The 15,617-nt window shown below is 36.8% G+C and overlaps 1 protein-coding gene across 1 annotated transcript; it reads left to right on the top strand.

The window, feature by feature from the left end:
- Positions 1-877: 877 nt before the first annotated feature.
- Positions 878-15,286, top strand: LOC115232139 (E3 ubiquitin-protein ligase RING2-A). The gene is made up of 3 exons (XM_029801992.2): positions 878-2,004; positions 8,450-8,497; positions 13,744-15,286. Exons 1-3 carry the CDS (start codon positions 978-980, stop codon positions 14,001-14,003), a joined length of 1,335 nt encoding a protein of 444 aa, XP_029657852.1. The 5' UTR covers positions 878-977; the 3' UTR covers positions 14,004-15,286.
- The last annotated feature ends 331 nt before the right edge of the window (positions 15,287-15,617 follow it).

Here is a 15,617-nt window from a genome sequence, read left to right as displayed (position 1 = left end):
TTTTTTTTTGATAACTACACACAAAGAAAGAAATTCTTAATATAACTCTGTTTCTTTCTCGCCACCTTCCATCTATCTTGACAAAGGGCGAACTCATGAAACGTCACCCCCCCCCCCCCCTTTCCTTCGCAGTGCAATACACTGTCGTGGTCTTCTTATTCGTTTTCCCAATTTCGTTTTTGTTCAAAATTTACCTCAAATGATGCGAATGGACATATTTCTATTTTATGAACATTTGTTAATGTAATTGTATACGCGCGTTTTCTATTTAAAAAAAAAATAATAACCCAATCACGATACAATTATTTTAATTCAAACAATCCATGTACGTTTATAGAACCAGCATTTGCAAGGACTTTCTTTCGAGGGAACTAATTTCCCCCACCTTTACGTTTAAAATTATAATTATGAAAACTTGTCTTTTGATTTTAAATAAATCTGCTGAATAGACATAATTCGATATTTCTCGATTTTACATTCAGTAATTGGTGCATATCCTTAGTTTAGTATAAAAATACTTTATAATCTTAAGAAGCTACATTTATTAAACATTTTGAAAGTATTAAATTTAAATCTAATTAAAATTGAGAATGGTTAATTTTATTATAATAAAATAACAAAGGAACAAACAAATACTCAGACAAAAATACGAAATTAATGGCAGGTTCTGTATTTTAAATGGGGTCTGTCTTATATAAGAATATCCGGTGGTGATTTTGAAACGAAAACGAGATTAAAAGTATGGATAACTAAAAGTAACATAATTTTATAATTTCACTGTTGTTTCTTTGTTTACTGACTGCAAATGTTAATTTCATTGATAAAATATTATTGTACACTATAGATGTACTTTACGGAATGAATTTCTAGCTATTGAGAATAAGTTTCATGTTTTAAGAATTGTGTATAAGACACCGATACGGACGTCCATAGATAGTACACTAAGTGTGATAAGGTATTCGTTTGGGAAAAGCAAGATGGCCAACGAAGTGGTTCACGCTCCCAACAAAACATGGGAATTAACTTTATACGAGCTGCATCGGACACCCCAGGAACTTATCACCGACAGTACAGAAATGGCTGTTTCTCCAAGGAGTTTACATAACGAGCTAATGTGTCCTATTTGTTTGGACATGTTGAAAACAACAATGACAACCAAGGAGTGTTTACATCGGTTTTGTCAAGAATGCATTATCACAGCATTACGTAGCGGCAACAAGGAATGCCCTACTTGTCGGAAAAAGCTTGTTTCTAAACGATCCCTTCGCCCAGATCCGAATTTTGATGCCTTGATCTCTAAAATATATCCAAGTCGTGATGAATACGAAGCTCAACAACAGCGAGTGCTCGATAAATTAAATCGACATCACAATTCGACAGCGCTTACCAACAGTATTGAAGAGGGTCTTCGACGACAAGCAGAGAACCGGGTTCAGAGGGTTCGGAAGCTTCCACTGGAAGGAGCTCCTGTCTACGATGCAGCTTTTCAAAACCAGCAAACCACTCCACTGACTTCTCCTCCTCAGTCGTCTCAACAGCAGCAGCTGCCGTCCAGCACCCCTGCTCCTCAACAACAACCATCTTTGTCTAACAACAATAATAGTACCAATAATAATAATAATAATAGTCACCACCATCATGCACAACAACAACAACAACAACAGCAGCAGCAGCAACAGCAGCAACAACAGCATCATCATCATCAACAACAACATCACCAGTCATCACAACAACAGAGCACATCGTCATCGTCATCATCATCATCATTGTCGTCATCAAACAATTCCGATGTGCTGAATACCACTCCAAGGAAACGACAGAAGACTTATTCGGATGACTCCAGTGCCGAGAATTCCGTCGGTGAAGGAAGTACCGAACAACAGCAATTGCAGGAGGCTACAGTCAGTGATATTGAACTCGTGTTCAAACCTCATCCACAGGATGGAGATGTTGTAGTTGACCATTCCAACACCAGATACATCAAAACTACTGCTAACGCCACAGGTAACTTTGCTTTCAACAAACCACACACATATTTTTGTTTTTGTATTGAAGATAATTGCGATCTATAACTTGATTTTGTTATTTTGTTGATTAGTAGAACTAGTTTACACTCATTTTGCAATCATAAAAATTGCGGTTGTTTGGATCTCAGTCACTGATTTGAAATCACGTCTTTGTTATTTTAAATTTGCATTAAAACCAGCTGGAAAAGACATTTAAAGTTGAGTTCAGACTACTCGGGTTAATTTGTATCTTGCTGTTATATAGAAAATATATGTAGGATAAGGGGGGGGGGATCACACAGACACACATGCTTCACAATCGAGTGAAAAATACTGGTTCATATCTACATTTTTTCATTTAATATTCAGAGTTATAAATGGTTAAGCATTGGAATCTTATATCTGATTATAAAATATATTTTTATTGAATGATACATATTTGTACACTCAGTGTCTATCAATTATATTTCGCTAAATAGTGAAAAAAAAAAAATCTGCAAGTAGATATTTAAACAAAAGTAAACAAGGCAACGAGTTTACTTGACGGAAATTCAGCTGAGTGTTATTTTATATACATGAACTGGTCCATATTTACTTGTGTCAACACTGATTTGGTCAAGGCTAAGAAAGTGGGCGTATTTGTTAACTTAAGTCTTGGAACCGTTCTAACAAAGTTTAAAAAAGACAAAAAAAAAAAACAACAAAAGACACTTGACAACTATCATCGATGATTTCTTCCACACTTTATTCGCAGGAATATCAGAGTACAACTTACAGTTGGTTATTGTTATCAAGTATCACAGTTAAATAGTTTGAATTGAAATTTTAACTTTAAAGGTCCTTTGATCCAATTTAGATTCTTCACTTTTCTACGGTGTGTAGGAACAATGACGGTTGATCGGGTTCTCCACATTAACTGAGTTTGGGCAGGCTTTGGGTTGTTGTTTGATCGCTGCTCTACCTGTTGTCTCACACCTAGGGCGATATTATGTAGCAGCTGCCTTTCTCTCCCTTTTTCATAATTACACTGGAACCATTGCTATATAAATTGACGGTGTTGAGCAGATCTCTCGGTTGGGATTCAACACTTTACATGAAGTTGTCATGGTAACATCCAAGTTGGACATTGTTGTGGTTGTTGTCAAATTAACATAACATGAAAGTAAAAGAGGGGAAAGTGAAAAGAAAAAATTGGTTCTGTTTGTGTCAATCTTTTTCATTGGACAGACGCACGAGTTAGAAGGTTGCTTTGGACTTACAATTTAGGCCACAATACTGAACTGGGATAAGGGTATGACCTGAATGGTGGTTAAATGGTTCATCAAAAAGACTACTTCCCTTAACTATTTGGTAGAAACATTAAATACCTCCATGGCTTTTAGAGTATGAAATCGGCTGTCATACTTTGGCTAGAATCCTCCCTGTCCTTGAAGATTTTGGAGAAGTAGCTTACATTTGTGCGAACAAACACATCTCACTTTATCTAGAAATCAATATACTATTAGTGATTCATTTTCATAGATATCCCTATATTTTGAGTTTTAAACAGTTCACAAATTTAGATATTTTGTAGAGCTTAGTCAGATTGTAGGTCATTATAAAACAAAGTTATTTTGCAGGTGATTCAGTATTCCACAGATATGTGTAACCATAATTTAATTCTTAGGCAGAATCTCTTTGAATTACAAATTACAAATACTTTACATCTCATGAGCCTTCAGACAGTTTTTTCTGTATCTCATTATTTCTCAACTTGGCTCCATATGATTACTGGGGATCCATCTAAGATTTTGTGGGGTGGTTCATGCAGACAAAATAGTAAATTGGGACCCCATAGAAGCACATTAAGAGTCCATGAAAAGTATTTTGCTTTAGATGTATTTATTGCAAGAAACAACCAAATTTCTTTTTACTAATGTCTTACATAGTTCAAACTACACAAGTTAATGTGCGATGAACAAAATAGGAATTTTGAAAGAAGTGTCTCTAAAACTAGTTTTTAAACATTGAGTGGCTATTTTATTTCATCAGAATAATATAGTAATCAAAGGAGTCCATAGATAAAAAAAATGCTTAAGAACCACTGGTCTAACCAATTTTACTCTTAAGCCTATGCTAGAGGACATTTGCTTAAGGTGCCACACTTTAGAATTAAACTGACTCGAGCTCTTTACTCCTTATGGCACACAGGCCAACAATGACATTCTCTCCGCTGTTCCTGGGATATCTTTTCTGCTTCTCTGCAGTTGGATTACTTCTGTATCATATGTTTCCCTGAGGGAAGACCTTCCTCTTCCAAGTCTTGTTGGTTTTGAATTGTCATTCATGCTTCTGCAACTTATCTTTATTCTAGGCAGGGGGGTTGGCACAATGTAAACCCATTTTTACGTTTGGGAAGAGGAGGACCATATTTGTTTGGTCTCTGTCCTTTGACCTGTCCAGCATAGGAGACCCTACCAGGAGTTTGTGGTTCACTAGCATAGCTCTAAGGGTCAGTGAGGCACACAAGCCATCACACCACAATAAGGTGGAAGATTACACTTTGTGTTTCATAATTGTGAATTGGATTTCTTAACCACTGCTGCTTTAATATTACTGTTGCAGCTGCTACACACACACACACACATTAAAAATGTTATTTAAATTAAAAGTATATCGCATTGTGAACATTAATTTCAAAATATTTATAAAAGATAATTTAGTATTAACTGATGTTGAAGATTAATATCAGATATCAGCTAATTTCTTGCCTGCTCTACATTACTATCCATTGTAATGAATTTACCTATCTGTTTGGCGTATATTCTTAGTCATCCTAGCCTGTCCTGGTTATTTTCATATTCTTTTAGTATTTCTTGTTGGCTCTGAGTTGAGAAGTTCCTGAATTATTATTTTGGTTGTAGTTTTGTGTTTCTTTCCTGGAGAAGTGATCTGTTAGTTCTGCTTAAAAAGTTGTAAATGATTCATTAAAATTTCAACCCAGTCTGTCAGCTAAAGGGTTTACCATTCATATTCTTTTATCTCTTTTGTGCTATCAGCAATGTCATTAACTCCTGCTAGTTCATGCATGGTAATTAGGTACCATGTAAAGTCACTGCACATTGATTTAAGTAGTGAGTGTATTGTATAAGTAATAATTGTGTTCATTTTGTTACCTCAAAGTGGTTGGTTATTGCAGAAGAAATGAATAATGACATTTTTAATTATGATCCAAGAAATGCTGGAAACAATTTCACCTGGAGTTGAAGGAACAATCAGTCAAGATGTACTAAAAATTTTAAGATTTGAGCTATGTTCTTTGTTTGATCTTGGGATGAAAAAATTAGTGATGTTTGTTTGTATTGGATAAAAGATAAAGACTCCCTTTGGTGATGAATGACCATTGGATTGCATCTAGAAAGTTCCCCTCTGAGGCACAAGTCCGGGCAAGGTTGCTTGTGGAGGCCCCCCTCTCCTCTCCACTGGCAAAGGGGCCGATACAGCTTGGCACCAGTGATGTCGCAAATCATTTCTACAGCTGAGAGAACTGGAGCGATGTGAAATAAAGTGTCTTACTCGAGAACACAACTCACAAAGCCTAGTCCAGGAATCAAACTCATAACCTCATGATTGCGAGCCCAACACTCTAACTACTTAACGAGTTGTATAATTAGATTCTGATGTACACTTAATCATCGTTTGATTCAGATTACAAATGAAGTAAACAATCAGTAATTGCCTAAATGTCTGAGACGTATTATTGTTAATGTGATTATTATTTTCTTTAGAGATGAAATTTTTATTTAACCCTTTCATTACCAACCCGGCTGAAACCGGTTCTGGCTCGGAGTACAAATGTCTTGTCTTCATAAGTTTTGAATTAAAATCTTCCACGAAACCTTAATTGCAATTTATGTTCCTAATGCTAGCTTAATGATAATGAAGTTATTTTACTAATCTCTTTGTTTTATTTAAAGTAATTAAAAGAAACACAGAGCATCTCAAAATAAATACAGTAATGAAAGGGTTAATATTTACATCTGATGATGATAATTATGTTGACATTTACACTGCATTTTGATTGGTTTGATCTCTGATCGTCAAAGTGTCTTATTCCTGGATATATGTACTAGACTGGATTTCAAGTAGGGACCTATATTTCTAAACTAAGGATAGTAAGTGCTCTTATCAGCTAGGCTACTTATGAATATATATTTATTGTTGTGCTTTTAACTTATTTAAATTTTTGCTTTTCCCTTCACCCACCCATATGAAGCTGATGTCTTGCTCTGACTGTCTGTAGTGAAAAATAAATTCAAATAAGCTATAAAAATGTCACATTAAATGTCTGTACATCTTTAGCATGTGCATAAGAATATTATAACCCTAGGTTTAGAAACAGAAGTTTCTAGTCCTAATCCTGTTTGATACTATGTACACATCCAAGAAAAAGGACTCTGATGATGATTGGAGATGAAACCAGTTGTATCATAGTTTTGATGCAATTATCAAAACGCTGTTCTTCATATCTAAAAGCGAAATTAATTGCTCAGAAACTAAATGGTCATGTATTTCAAAACGTACATCAAATTGACTCCAGTAGTGATTCTTATGATAATTCTTTGTTTGGATGACCAGTAAAATTCTTTAAATTCTATAGTTTTTAATGTTTAGAAATTTTCTGTTAAATTTTCGTGTTTTTGAAAAGAATTTTCTTGGAAATATTTTTTTCTTCATAACTTTGGTCAATTTTACTTGAGCAACGTAACTTTGGTATTTTGTTCTTTCTTTCCTTCTCTCTCAGAAGCTACCTGAAACTGTCTAAAATGTTCAAGTTTTCTCTATACATATCAGTCTATAGACATTTAAGCTACAAACACCAATTCACCGGCAAATAGGGATCTGTGAATATTAAAAGTGAACATCAACCACATCAATTTCACTAGTCTAAGAAGGGCCAGTAAGGGTCATAGCTTCTGCCTCCCTCTACTTGTTTTTGCTGCTTTATACAAAAGAAATATGAACATTTTCCTCATTGATTTTACCTGTCACTTACCTGTTTTCTGTTTGAGCTTATGTCAGTTTTGACTGAGCAGACCTATGATAAAACATATTCAAACCATAACCAGACTTCTCTTAGTCATTGTGTATCTAGGACTATATTATACAATGTGTGTTTCCCTTTTCAAACCAGTCGGATGTAATCTGAGGGAATTTGGTTGCTGTTTCATGTTGGTTCCTCTTGTATAACTGTAAAGTCTGGTGATGGTTCCAGTGGTGCCAGACAAGATGGATTTGGTCATTGCTAACTAAAGAGATTAAATATCAGCCTTTTTAGTATACTGAGTGTGTTGTATTATAAAATGAAGAGAGGATCATGTTTATTTGATTTTTGCCTTTGATCTTCTGTTGCTGTTGTTTAGCCCCTGGTCAACACCAATTGAGCAGACTTATAATCAAAGGCTTTCCACTTATTGCCATCTTGTCTTTTTGTGGGATATCTTGTATTCCATTATCTAATATGCTCTTCACATTTCTTTTTAAAGAAAATAAACTGAGCCATTGAGAATTGTCATGGGCAGATACATAGTTCAGTACTTGTGGCAGGATAAGAATAGTTGATGTTTCAACAAGGATATGATAGAAACAATAGGCTGACACCCTTGAACTGCACTTTTGTGAAACTGAGAATCATATAATGTCTAAATCTAAGGCTCAAGTTTGAAAAACAGATGTATTTTAATTTCTTTTGGCATTTTCACATTTGGCTTTGTGTTGGTTTTTCTCTGCATTCCAATCACTTGGAATTTTATTATGGTTATTTCACTTTTTAGAGCTGAAGATACATGGATGATTACCACGTGTGTGTTTGTGTGTGAGTAGAGAAAGAGAGAGAGAGGAAGTAGCTTCAAAACAAACTTTATTCCAATTATATTTATATTTGTAAGTAATCAAATGGAATTGAATAAATCAATATAGTGTCACTAAATAAGTTAATTGACTGTGGATAATAGCTTTAACCTGTTTCTATAGACCTGAAATACTAAAGAGGATTTCCTGCTTTGAGTTGCTATCACCTCTGACCTAGTCTTACAGAAAGCTTGGGTTTGTTATGTATTTGTTTATGCATCATGGAAATATAGGAGGGGGTGCTGAAAAGTTCCTGGCTTTGGAAGGATCACTTAATTAGGATTTTATTCAACATATCCCCTCTCTCAGATTCACACACTTATTGCAGTGGTCCTTCAGTTTTTCTAAGCCCTGTAAAAGAACTTGGAAGTTGGGGCCTCCAACTAGGCCTTCCCTGCTACTCTTAAAGCCAGGAATTTTTCAGCGACCCCTTGTGTACTCCAACTGTAATGGTGTTTCATTGATGTAAGCCATCTTTGAAAATTAAGTAAAACTGTGACTATCGTTTGCTTTGTATTTTATATATTAACTGTTTGTTTTATTTCATTTTTCAGTTGATCACCTATCCAAGTACCTAGCTATTAGACTGTCTGTTGAAAATGGTAAGTACTTTCTCAATATTTGTTAAAAGCAGCTGCTCATGTTTGGTCCACAGTCAGCCCTAATCTAGCAGGGCAATGATCAAAAGGGGTTTAGCATTAAACATCTCATTAGTTTTATTTATTTATTTTTTTCAAATGTCTTTCTACATTTGTTATCCAATGTGCCCTCTCTTTTCTAAAACAGTAGGTGTGTATTAAGGGAGATTTCTCTGCTATTTCTAGCAAGTCAAATTGACCACATAGAGGATCTATTGTTCACTTATGTTAGAATTAGTTGAGTAAACTGGGAAGTTATTTTTATGTAGTGAATAATATTTCAAAGAGAAATAGTTGTTCTTGTTTGGACATGTAATGCAAATATATATATATTAGTTGAAGAATTAAGTAGAGGTAGACAAGTTAGTTCAGGCCTTCAAATATTAGGCCAGGCATTAAATGATACAAAATTGAGTCATTGAAATATGTTCTGTCTTTTTCCCCTCATGTTAATGTAGAAATATATGTGTATATGTATTAAAATAGACAATGGCAGTGATTGTGATGTTTAAGTGTTGGGTTATTGTCTACATCTTCATGAGATGAAATTTTGCTACAAGCATCATCTTGCATAGACAGACAGTAAGAGAAGCTGGGACCTTTATTATAAAGTTATATTTTTGACATAGCTTTTATGGCTAGGGACCTCTTCTTTCACCAGCTTTGTGGACTGGGTGTATTTTCTCTTGCCAGTATAAAAGAACTCGAATATCTTTATTCAGAGTTTCTGTTCTCCCAGGTGTGTTACCTTCAATGCAGTTGCAGAATCCAAATCTTTGTTAATTTCTTTTCTTTTTTTTTTTTTTGGTATGGTTTTTACAGTATAATGCATTTCCTATCATCAACCACTTTACCATGTGCATCATTCCACCGACCGTAGAGAGGCTGTCTCTGATAAGACTAAAAAGATCCTTCAACCTTACATTGCTTCTGTTTGTTCTTGGATATCAGCCAATCTGCCACAACCCTTCCCTTGTACTTCGCTCCGTCATTGCTACAGTCACCTCTGTCCTGCCCACCCACTTCAAACCTCTGTATCACCTCACTTATGCTCACCACCCTCAGTGTCTCTCAAGGGCATGTCTCGACACACTTTCGCCACAATTTTCCTCACTATTGCCCTCTTTATTCCACTCCCTCACTTGCCTGTTCTTTTTATCTTACTCTCTACCTTGCTCTCCAACTGGGGTATCCGTGTATCTACTCTAGAGCAAGATGCCTATCCTTGTCCCTCTATACCTTTAACCCCCCCCCATACACACACTACTCCCCCCTCCCAGCCAAGGAGTTTTATCATGCATGTTGCTTGGTGGCCCTGTTGGTACTGGTGGCCCTGTAAAAAGCATCCACTCTGTCAGGTGGTTGGTGTTAGGAAGGGCAGAGAACTGTAGAAACCATGCCAAAGCAGACGATGGAGTATTAACAGCTCCTGTCAGACCATCCAACCAATGCCAGCATGGAATAACAGACATTCGATGTTGATCTGAATGCCTAAACTAAATTGGGAAATAAAGTATTTGGAAATCACATTTATTATTCATAACAACGAGGCAGCTACACACATCAATAATACTTTACATCTTGATGATGAAGCTGAATGGATTTTGTAACTTTATTGTTCCAAACTAACTGCAAAAGAATAATGCAAATATATACATATATCAGGAGGGGGTGGGGCTGAAAAGTTCCTGGCTTTAAGGGTATTGTGAAAGGCCTGGTTGGAGGCCCTACCTTCTAAGTCCTTTTACATATATATATATTTGTTCTAACCTCTCATCTGGCACAGAGCCACCTCCCCCAACACTACTCTCCCCTTAGTTGAGGGGGTCTTTTTAAAATTTACTGTTTGGTAAACCCATTGCTGCTGGTGCCACATGGAAAAGAATCCGGTACATTCTGTAAAGTGGATGGCATTAGGAAGGACATCCAGGTGTAGACGACACCATGCTTAATCAGACAATAGAGCTTGGCATAGTCTTCTGAATTGTCAGCTTCTGTTAAGTTGTCCAACCCATGCCAGCATGCAAAACGGACTTTAAATGATGAGGATGATTATATGTATATATATACATATATATACATATAAGGTGCAGAGTAGCTGTGTGGTAGGTAGCTTGCTTACCAGCCGCATGGTCCTGGGTTCAGTCCCACTGTGTGGCATCTTGGGCAAGTGTCTTCTACGATAGCCTCGGGCCGACCAAAGCCTTGTGAGTGGATTTGGTAGATGAAAACTGAAAGAAGCCCTTCGTATATATATATATATGTGTGTGTCTGTGTTTGTCCCTCCAACATCGCTTGACAACTGATGCTGGTGTGTTTTGCTCGACTAAAGGCAGTGCTGCAGTCAAATGACTGAAATAAGTAAAAGAGTATTTATATATATATGTATATCATCATCATCATTGTTTAACATCCACTTTCCATGGTAGCATGTATACATATAAACTCTAAATAAGAAAGGTAAAACTTGAACATAGTTGTGTTTTCAGCCATACATATATATATATATGTGTGTGTATATGTCTTTTGTTGATGCATGTTTGTGAAGAATGTAAACGTTGGTGAAAAATTAGTGCTCTTTGAATAAATTGTTTTACACTGAGTTACAGACACCTCCTTGTTATTCTCACAGTCAGAAATACAGTGAACTAGTGGTTGGTCCATTGGAGACCTATAACCAATAACATCAGGTTGGTTCTACAGATATTCTATGGAAATTATAGCCAGATTTTTGCTACAACGTTTCACCTCAAGACGTCAGATATAAACAATGAGATTGAAGACAAAAGGGGGTATTGAGTGTATATGCCATATTCGGGGGTTTTTGCCCCTTCATCAACACCCATCTAACCCATTCTTGCCTCCAAACACATTGCTTATATGGCCACCGCATACAGTGGTGTTAAGTTATTGCATATACCTATTTACATATTAAACACATTCCTGGAACTGGTATCATCATCATCATCATCATCATCGTTTAACGTCTGCTTTCCATGCTAGCATGGGTTGGATGATTTAACTGAGGACTGGCAAACCAGATGGCTGCATCAGGCTTCAATCTTGATCTGGCAGAGTTTCTACAGCTGGATGCCCTTCTTAATGCCAACCACTCAGAGAGTGTAGTGAGTGTAGTGAGTGCTTTTACATGCCACTGGCACAGGGACCAGTCAGGCATTACTGGCAACAGCCACACTCAAATGGTGTATTTTACATGCCACCTGCACAGGAGTCAGTCCAGCGGCACTGGCAAACGACCTCACTTGAATGTTTTTTCACATGCCACTAGCACAAGTGCCAGTAAGGTGATGCTGGTATGTAAGCATTAATGACTTGTAGGTACATGGTATTTCGTTCTGCAACCATAATATACTATAAAGTATATTAAATGTTTTTACAAGTCAGTACCACGTTCTACTGCATTAGCAGTGCTTTTTACATTATTTTGTTAAGGTTAGTTCTGGAGTGACTGTGTGGTAAGTAGCTTGCTAACCAACCACATGGTTCCGGGTTCAGTCCCACTGTGTGGCATCTTGGGCAAGTGTCTTCTGCTATAGCCCCGGGCCGACCAATGCCTTGTGAGTGGATTTGGTAGACGGAAACTGAAAGAAGCCTTTCGTATATATGTATATATATATGTATGTGTGTTTGTTTGTGTGTCTGTGTTTGTCCCCCTAGCATTGCTTGACAACCGATGCTGGTGTGTTTACGTCCCCATAACTTAGCAGTTCGGCAAAAGAGACCGACAGAATAAGTACTGGGCTTACAAAGAATAAGTCCTGGGGTCGAGTTGCTCGATTAAAGGCGGTGCTCCAGCATGGCCACAGTCAAATGACTGAAACAAGTAAAAGAGTAAGAGAGATATTCTATAAAATTATAACCAGCACTGATTTTTTACTACAACGTTTTGTATTGAGATATCAGATGTAAACAATGAGATCAAAGACAAAAATGGGTAATGAGTGTCTATGCCATATTTCGGGGGTGGGGGTTCCCCTTCATCAACACCCATCTAACCCATTCTCGCCTCCATACGCATCGCTTATATAGCCACCACCTACAGTGGTGTTAAGTTATTGGATATACCTATTTACACTTTAAACACATTCCTGGAGCTGGTTTGTAAACATTAACGACTTGTAGGTATGTGGTATTTCATTATGCAACCATAATAGACTTTATAGTGGTTTATTACGGTTGCATACCAAAACACCACCTACCTACAAGTCATTAATAACATTATTGTTCATAAATTGTGAGGCAAAATATCTTCCAGCCTCGCATTAGGTTATGCAAAGTCTTGAGAGTGAAATTTGGTAGACGGAAATTGCTTAGAAGACTGACTATATGATACATGGATGTGTATGAGATGGTAAGACAATCAAATCAGTGCATCAGACGAAATGCCTTGTGGTATTTCAGGAAGGTGGTGAGCTGGCAGAAACGTTAGCACGCCGGGCGAAATGCTTAGCAGTATTTCGTCTTATGCTACGTTCTGAGTTCAAATTCCGCTGAGGTAGACTTTGCCTTTCATCCTTTCGGGGTCGATTAAATAAGTACCAGTTACGCACTGGGGTCAATATAATAGACTTAATCCGTTCCACCAGCACGGGACCAGTCAGGCAGTACTGGCAACGGCCTCGCTCGAATCTTTTTACACATGTCACTGGCACAGGTGCCAGTAAGGCGATGCTGGTAACGATCACGCTCGAATGGTGTCTTTTACGTGCCACCAGCACAGAGGCCCGATAGCCGCTCTGGCAATGACCACGCTCAGATGGTGCTCTTGGCACCCTACTAGCAGGGCACAAGTGCCAGTAAGGCGACGCTGGTAACGATCGCACTCGAATGGTGCCTTTTATGTGCCACTGGCATGGAAGCCGTTATTTGTGGAAAGTTTTTTAAAGAGCGTCTCTGGGTTCAAAAGCTATATCTGTTCTCATTTGAGGATCTAACACTGTATTTGTGCTTGAAGTGATCAAGCTATGTTTCAGAACAGACTGCTTTCGTGTGTGTGTGTGTGTGTGTGTACATTCACATTTATTTTCTATTCCTATGTTGCCTTGTTTAATCTATGTGGTAAATAAATCATAATAATCATCATCTTATACATTTAAGCCCTTATTTAGATTTAATATTCTTATGCAGATGTGAAAAATATCACTGAAATTCTATACTAATATTCTTTTCTTTTTTGTTATTTATTGCAGGTTCATTAAGTACACCCGCCGAAAATAACAAGTATATGATTTTTATTGCAACATCACCTGGAAACTTTGCCCACCTGAGTGGTTCTATGACCCTGGATCAGGTGAATGACAAGTACTGGAAAGTCAACAAGCCACTCGAAATGTTTTACTCCTTGCAAAAGAAAAGTGGCCAAGATGCTAACTCCTGCACTTTGTCATCCACTTCTTCAGGTAGCTTATGTCAGGTATCATCACAGAAGAAGAGTGGGGGAGAGAAGTGAGAACTGATGTAGATTGCTGGATAAATCTACTTCCTAACTTGCTGGTTACTTGTCAATCTCTCTCATTTCGCCCTTCTCTCTCCATTTCTTCAAACATTTTTCATTCAATAGAATATCCATTAGACTCTTCATTTTAACTATTCAATAGAATATCCATTTTGTCTCAGACATCATCATCTCACCCCACTTTTTTTTTTTTTTCAATTTTAAAAGTTTTATTTTTCTCTCACCTGATATTTTTAAATTACACCTAGCATCTACTAGTGGGCACCCCCTTTTCATTTCCTCCTCTCTTCTAATTTTCCTTAATTGCAAATATTTTGCTTTCTTCATTCTTTTCAAGGTACCTGGTCTCTCTCAGTCATTTTTGAATCTAGCTGTTAGTCTCATTTAAACATCGTAGTTTCTATTTCTCATTGGAAACTCATTCACTTCTCTCTCTCTCTCTCTTTCATTGATTTCTGGTCATCTTTGTTCTCATTACTATATTTTGTGTACCTTGTTCTTGCTTCTCTTCTCTTTATCATACATAGAATAAAATGCCCTGGACTTTAAACTTGTAGCATCTGGTCTAACTTATGGCAAAGCATTGGAGTGGTTTTACTTGATGCTTTTGATTGCCTCAAAAACTGCCTTCATACAACCTGGAATGTCATTGTAAGATCTTAATAGCCCTACTAACTGTATATTTTAATAATTAATAACGTTCCTTTTTTTTTTTTTCTACAATACCACTCCCCTTCTCTGCTTGTCTTAGATGCCATCATTCTTGTCAAATTGCTATACAACAAGATATTCTTTGATGAAAGACAAGGAACATTGAAATTTAAAAAAAAAGAAATTGAAACCATATCGAACAATTTTTTTTCTTCTCTACATGTATCTATTCTATCCTTTACATTTCATTGTATTTTCCATCTCTTCTTAATACAGTTTCTCTACTTCCTGTCACCCCAGCCCTCCATTATCCTTAGGGCTAGTCAACCCAGCTGTGTATTTGGTGGTATTTGTATAATCAGTTTATTATTTAGAAATGATTCAGCAAACTTTCCCACACCTCTTAGCTGTCATTTTAGTTCTACATTTGGTTGGTTGTGAAAGTATGGACATTTGGATTCTCTCAGCAGCTGGCTGCAGTTCTTCATCTAAACTGCTTCAGGGGCCAGAGTTGCTCAACCATTTCCTGCTGATACATCATCAACTACAACCAACCTATTGACTATGTTCCTTGATAATCTGAATAGTTTTCAACTGGAATAAATATATTAATTGTGCTGGTGGTACTTTCTTCTTCTTTGTTTACTTCTATTTGTTGTTAGATTCAAACTCTTATAAATAATTTAATTTGTGAGTTGTTTTTTTTAAACTAGAATAAAGGGTGTTTTTATACACACACACACACACATTCATTCATAATATATGAATTCATAAAAACTTCTTAATGTATCATTCTACAGATCACATAGAATATATAACATGATACAAAATAAAAACGTGCAGGTGGCACATAAAAAGCATCATTTGAGCGTGGCCATTGCCAGTACCGCCTGACTGGCATGTAAAAGCACCCACTACACTCTGCTGAGTGGTCGGTGTTAAGAAGGGCATCCAGCT

This window comes from Octopus sinensis, linkage group LG2 (assembly GCF_006345805.1).
Source record: "Octopus sinensis linkage group LG2, ASM634580v1, whole genome shotgun sequence".
Classification (NCBI taxonomy): domain Eukaryota; kingdom Metazoa; phylum Mollusca; class Cephalopoda; order Octopoda; family Octopodidae; genus Octopus; species Octopus sinensis.
This window is presented reverse-complemented; position numbering and strand designations above follow the sequence as displayed.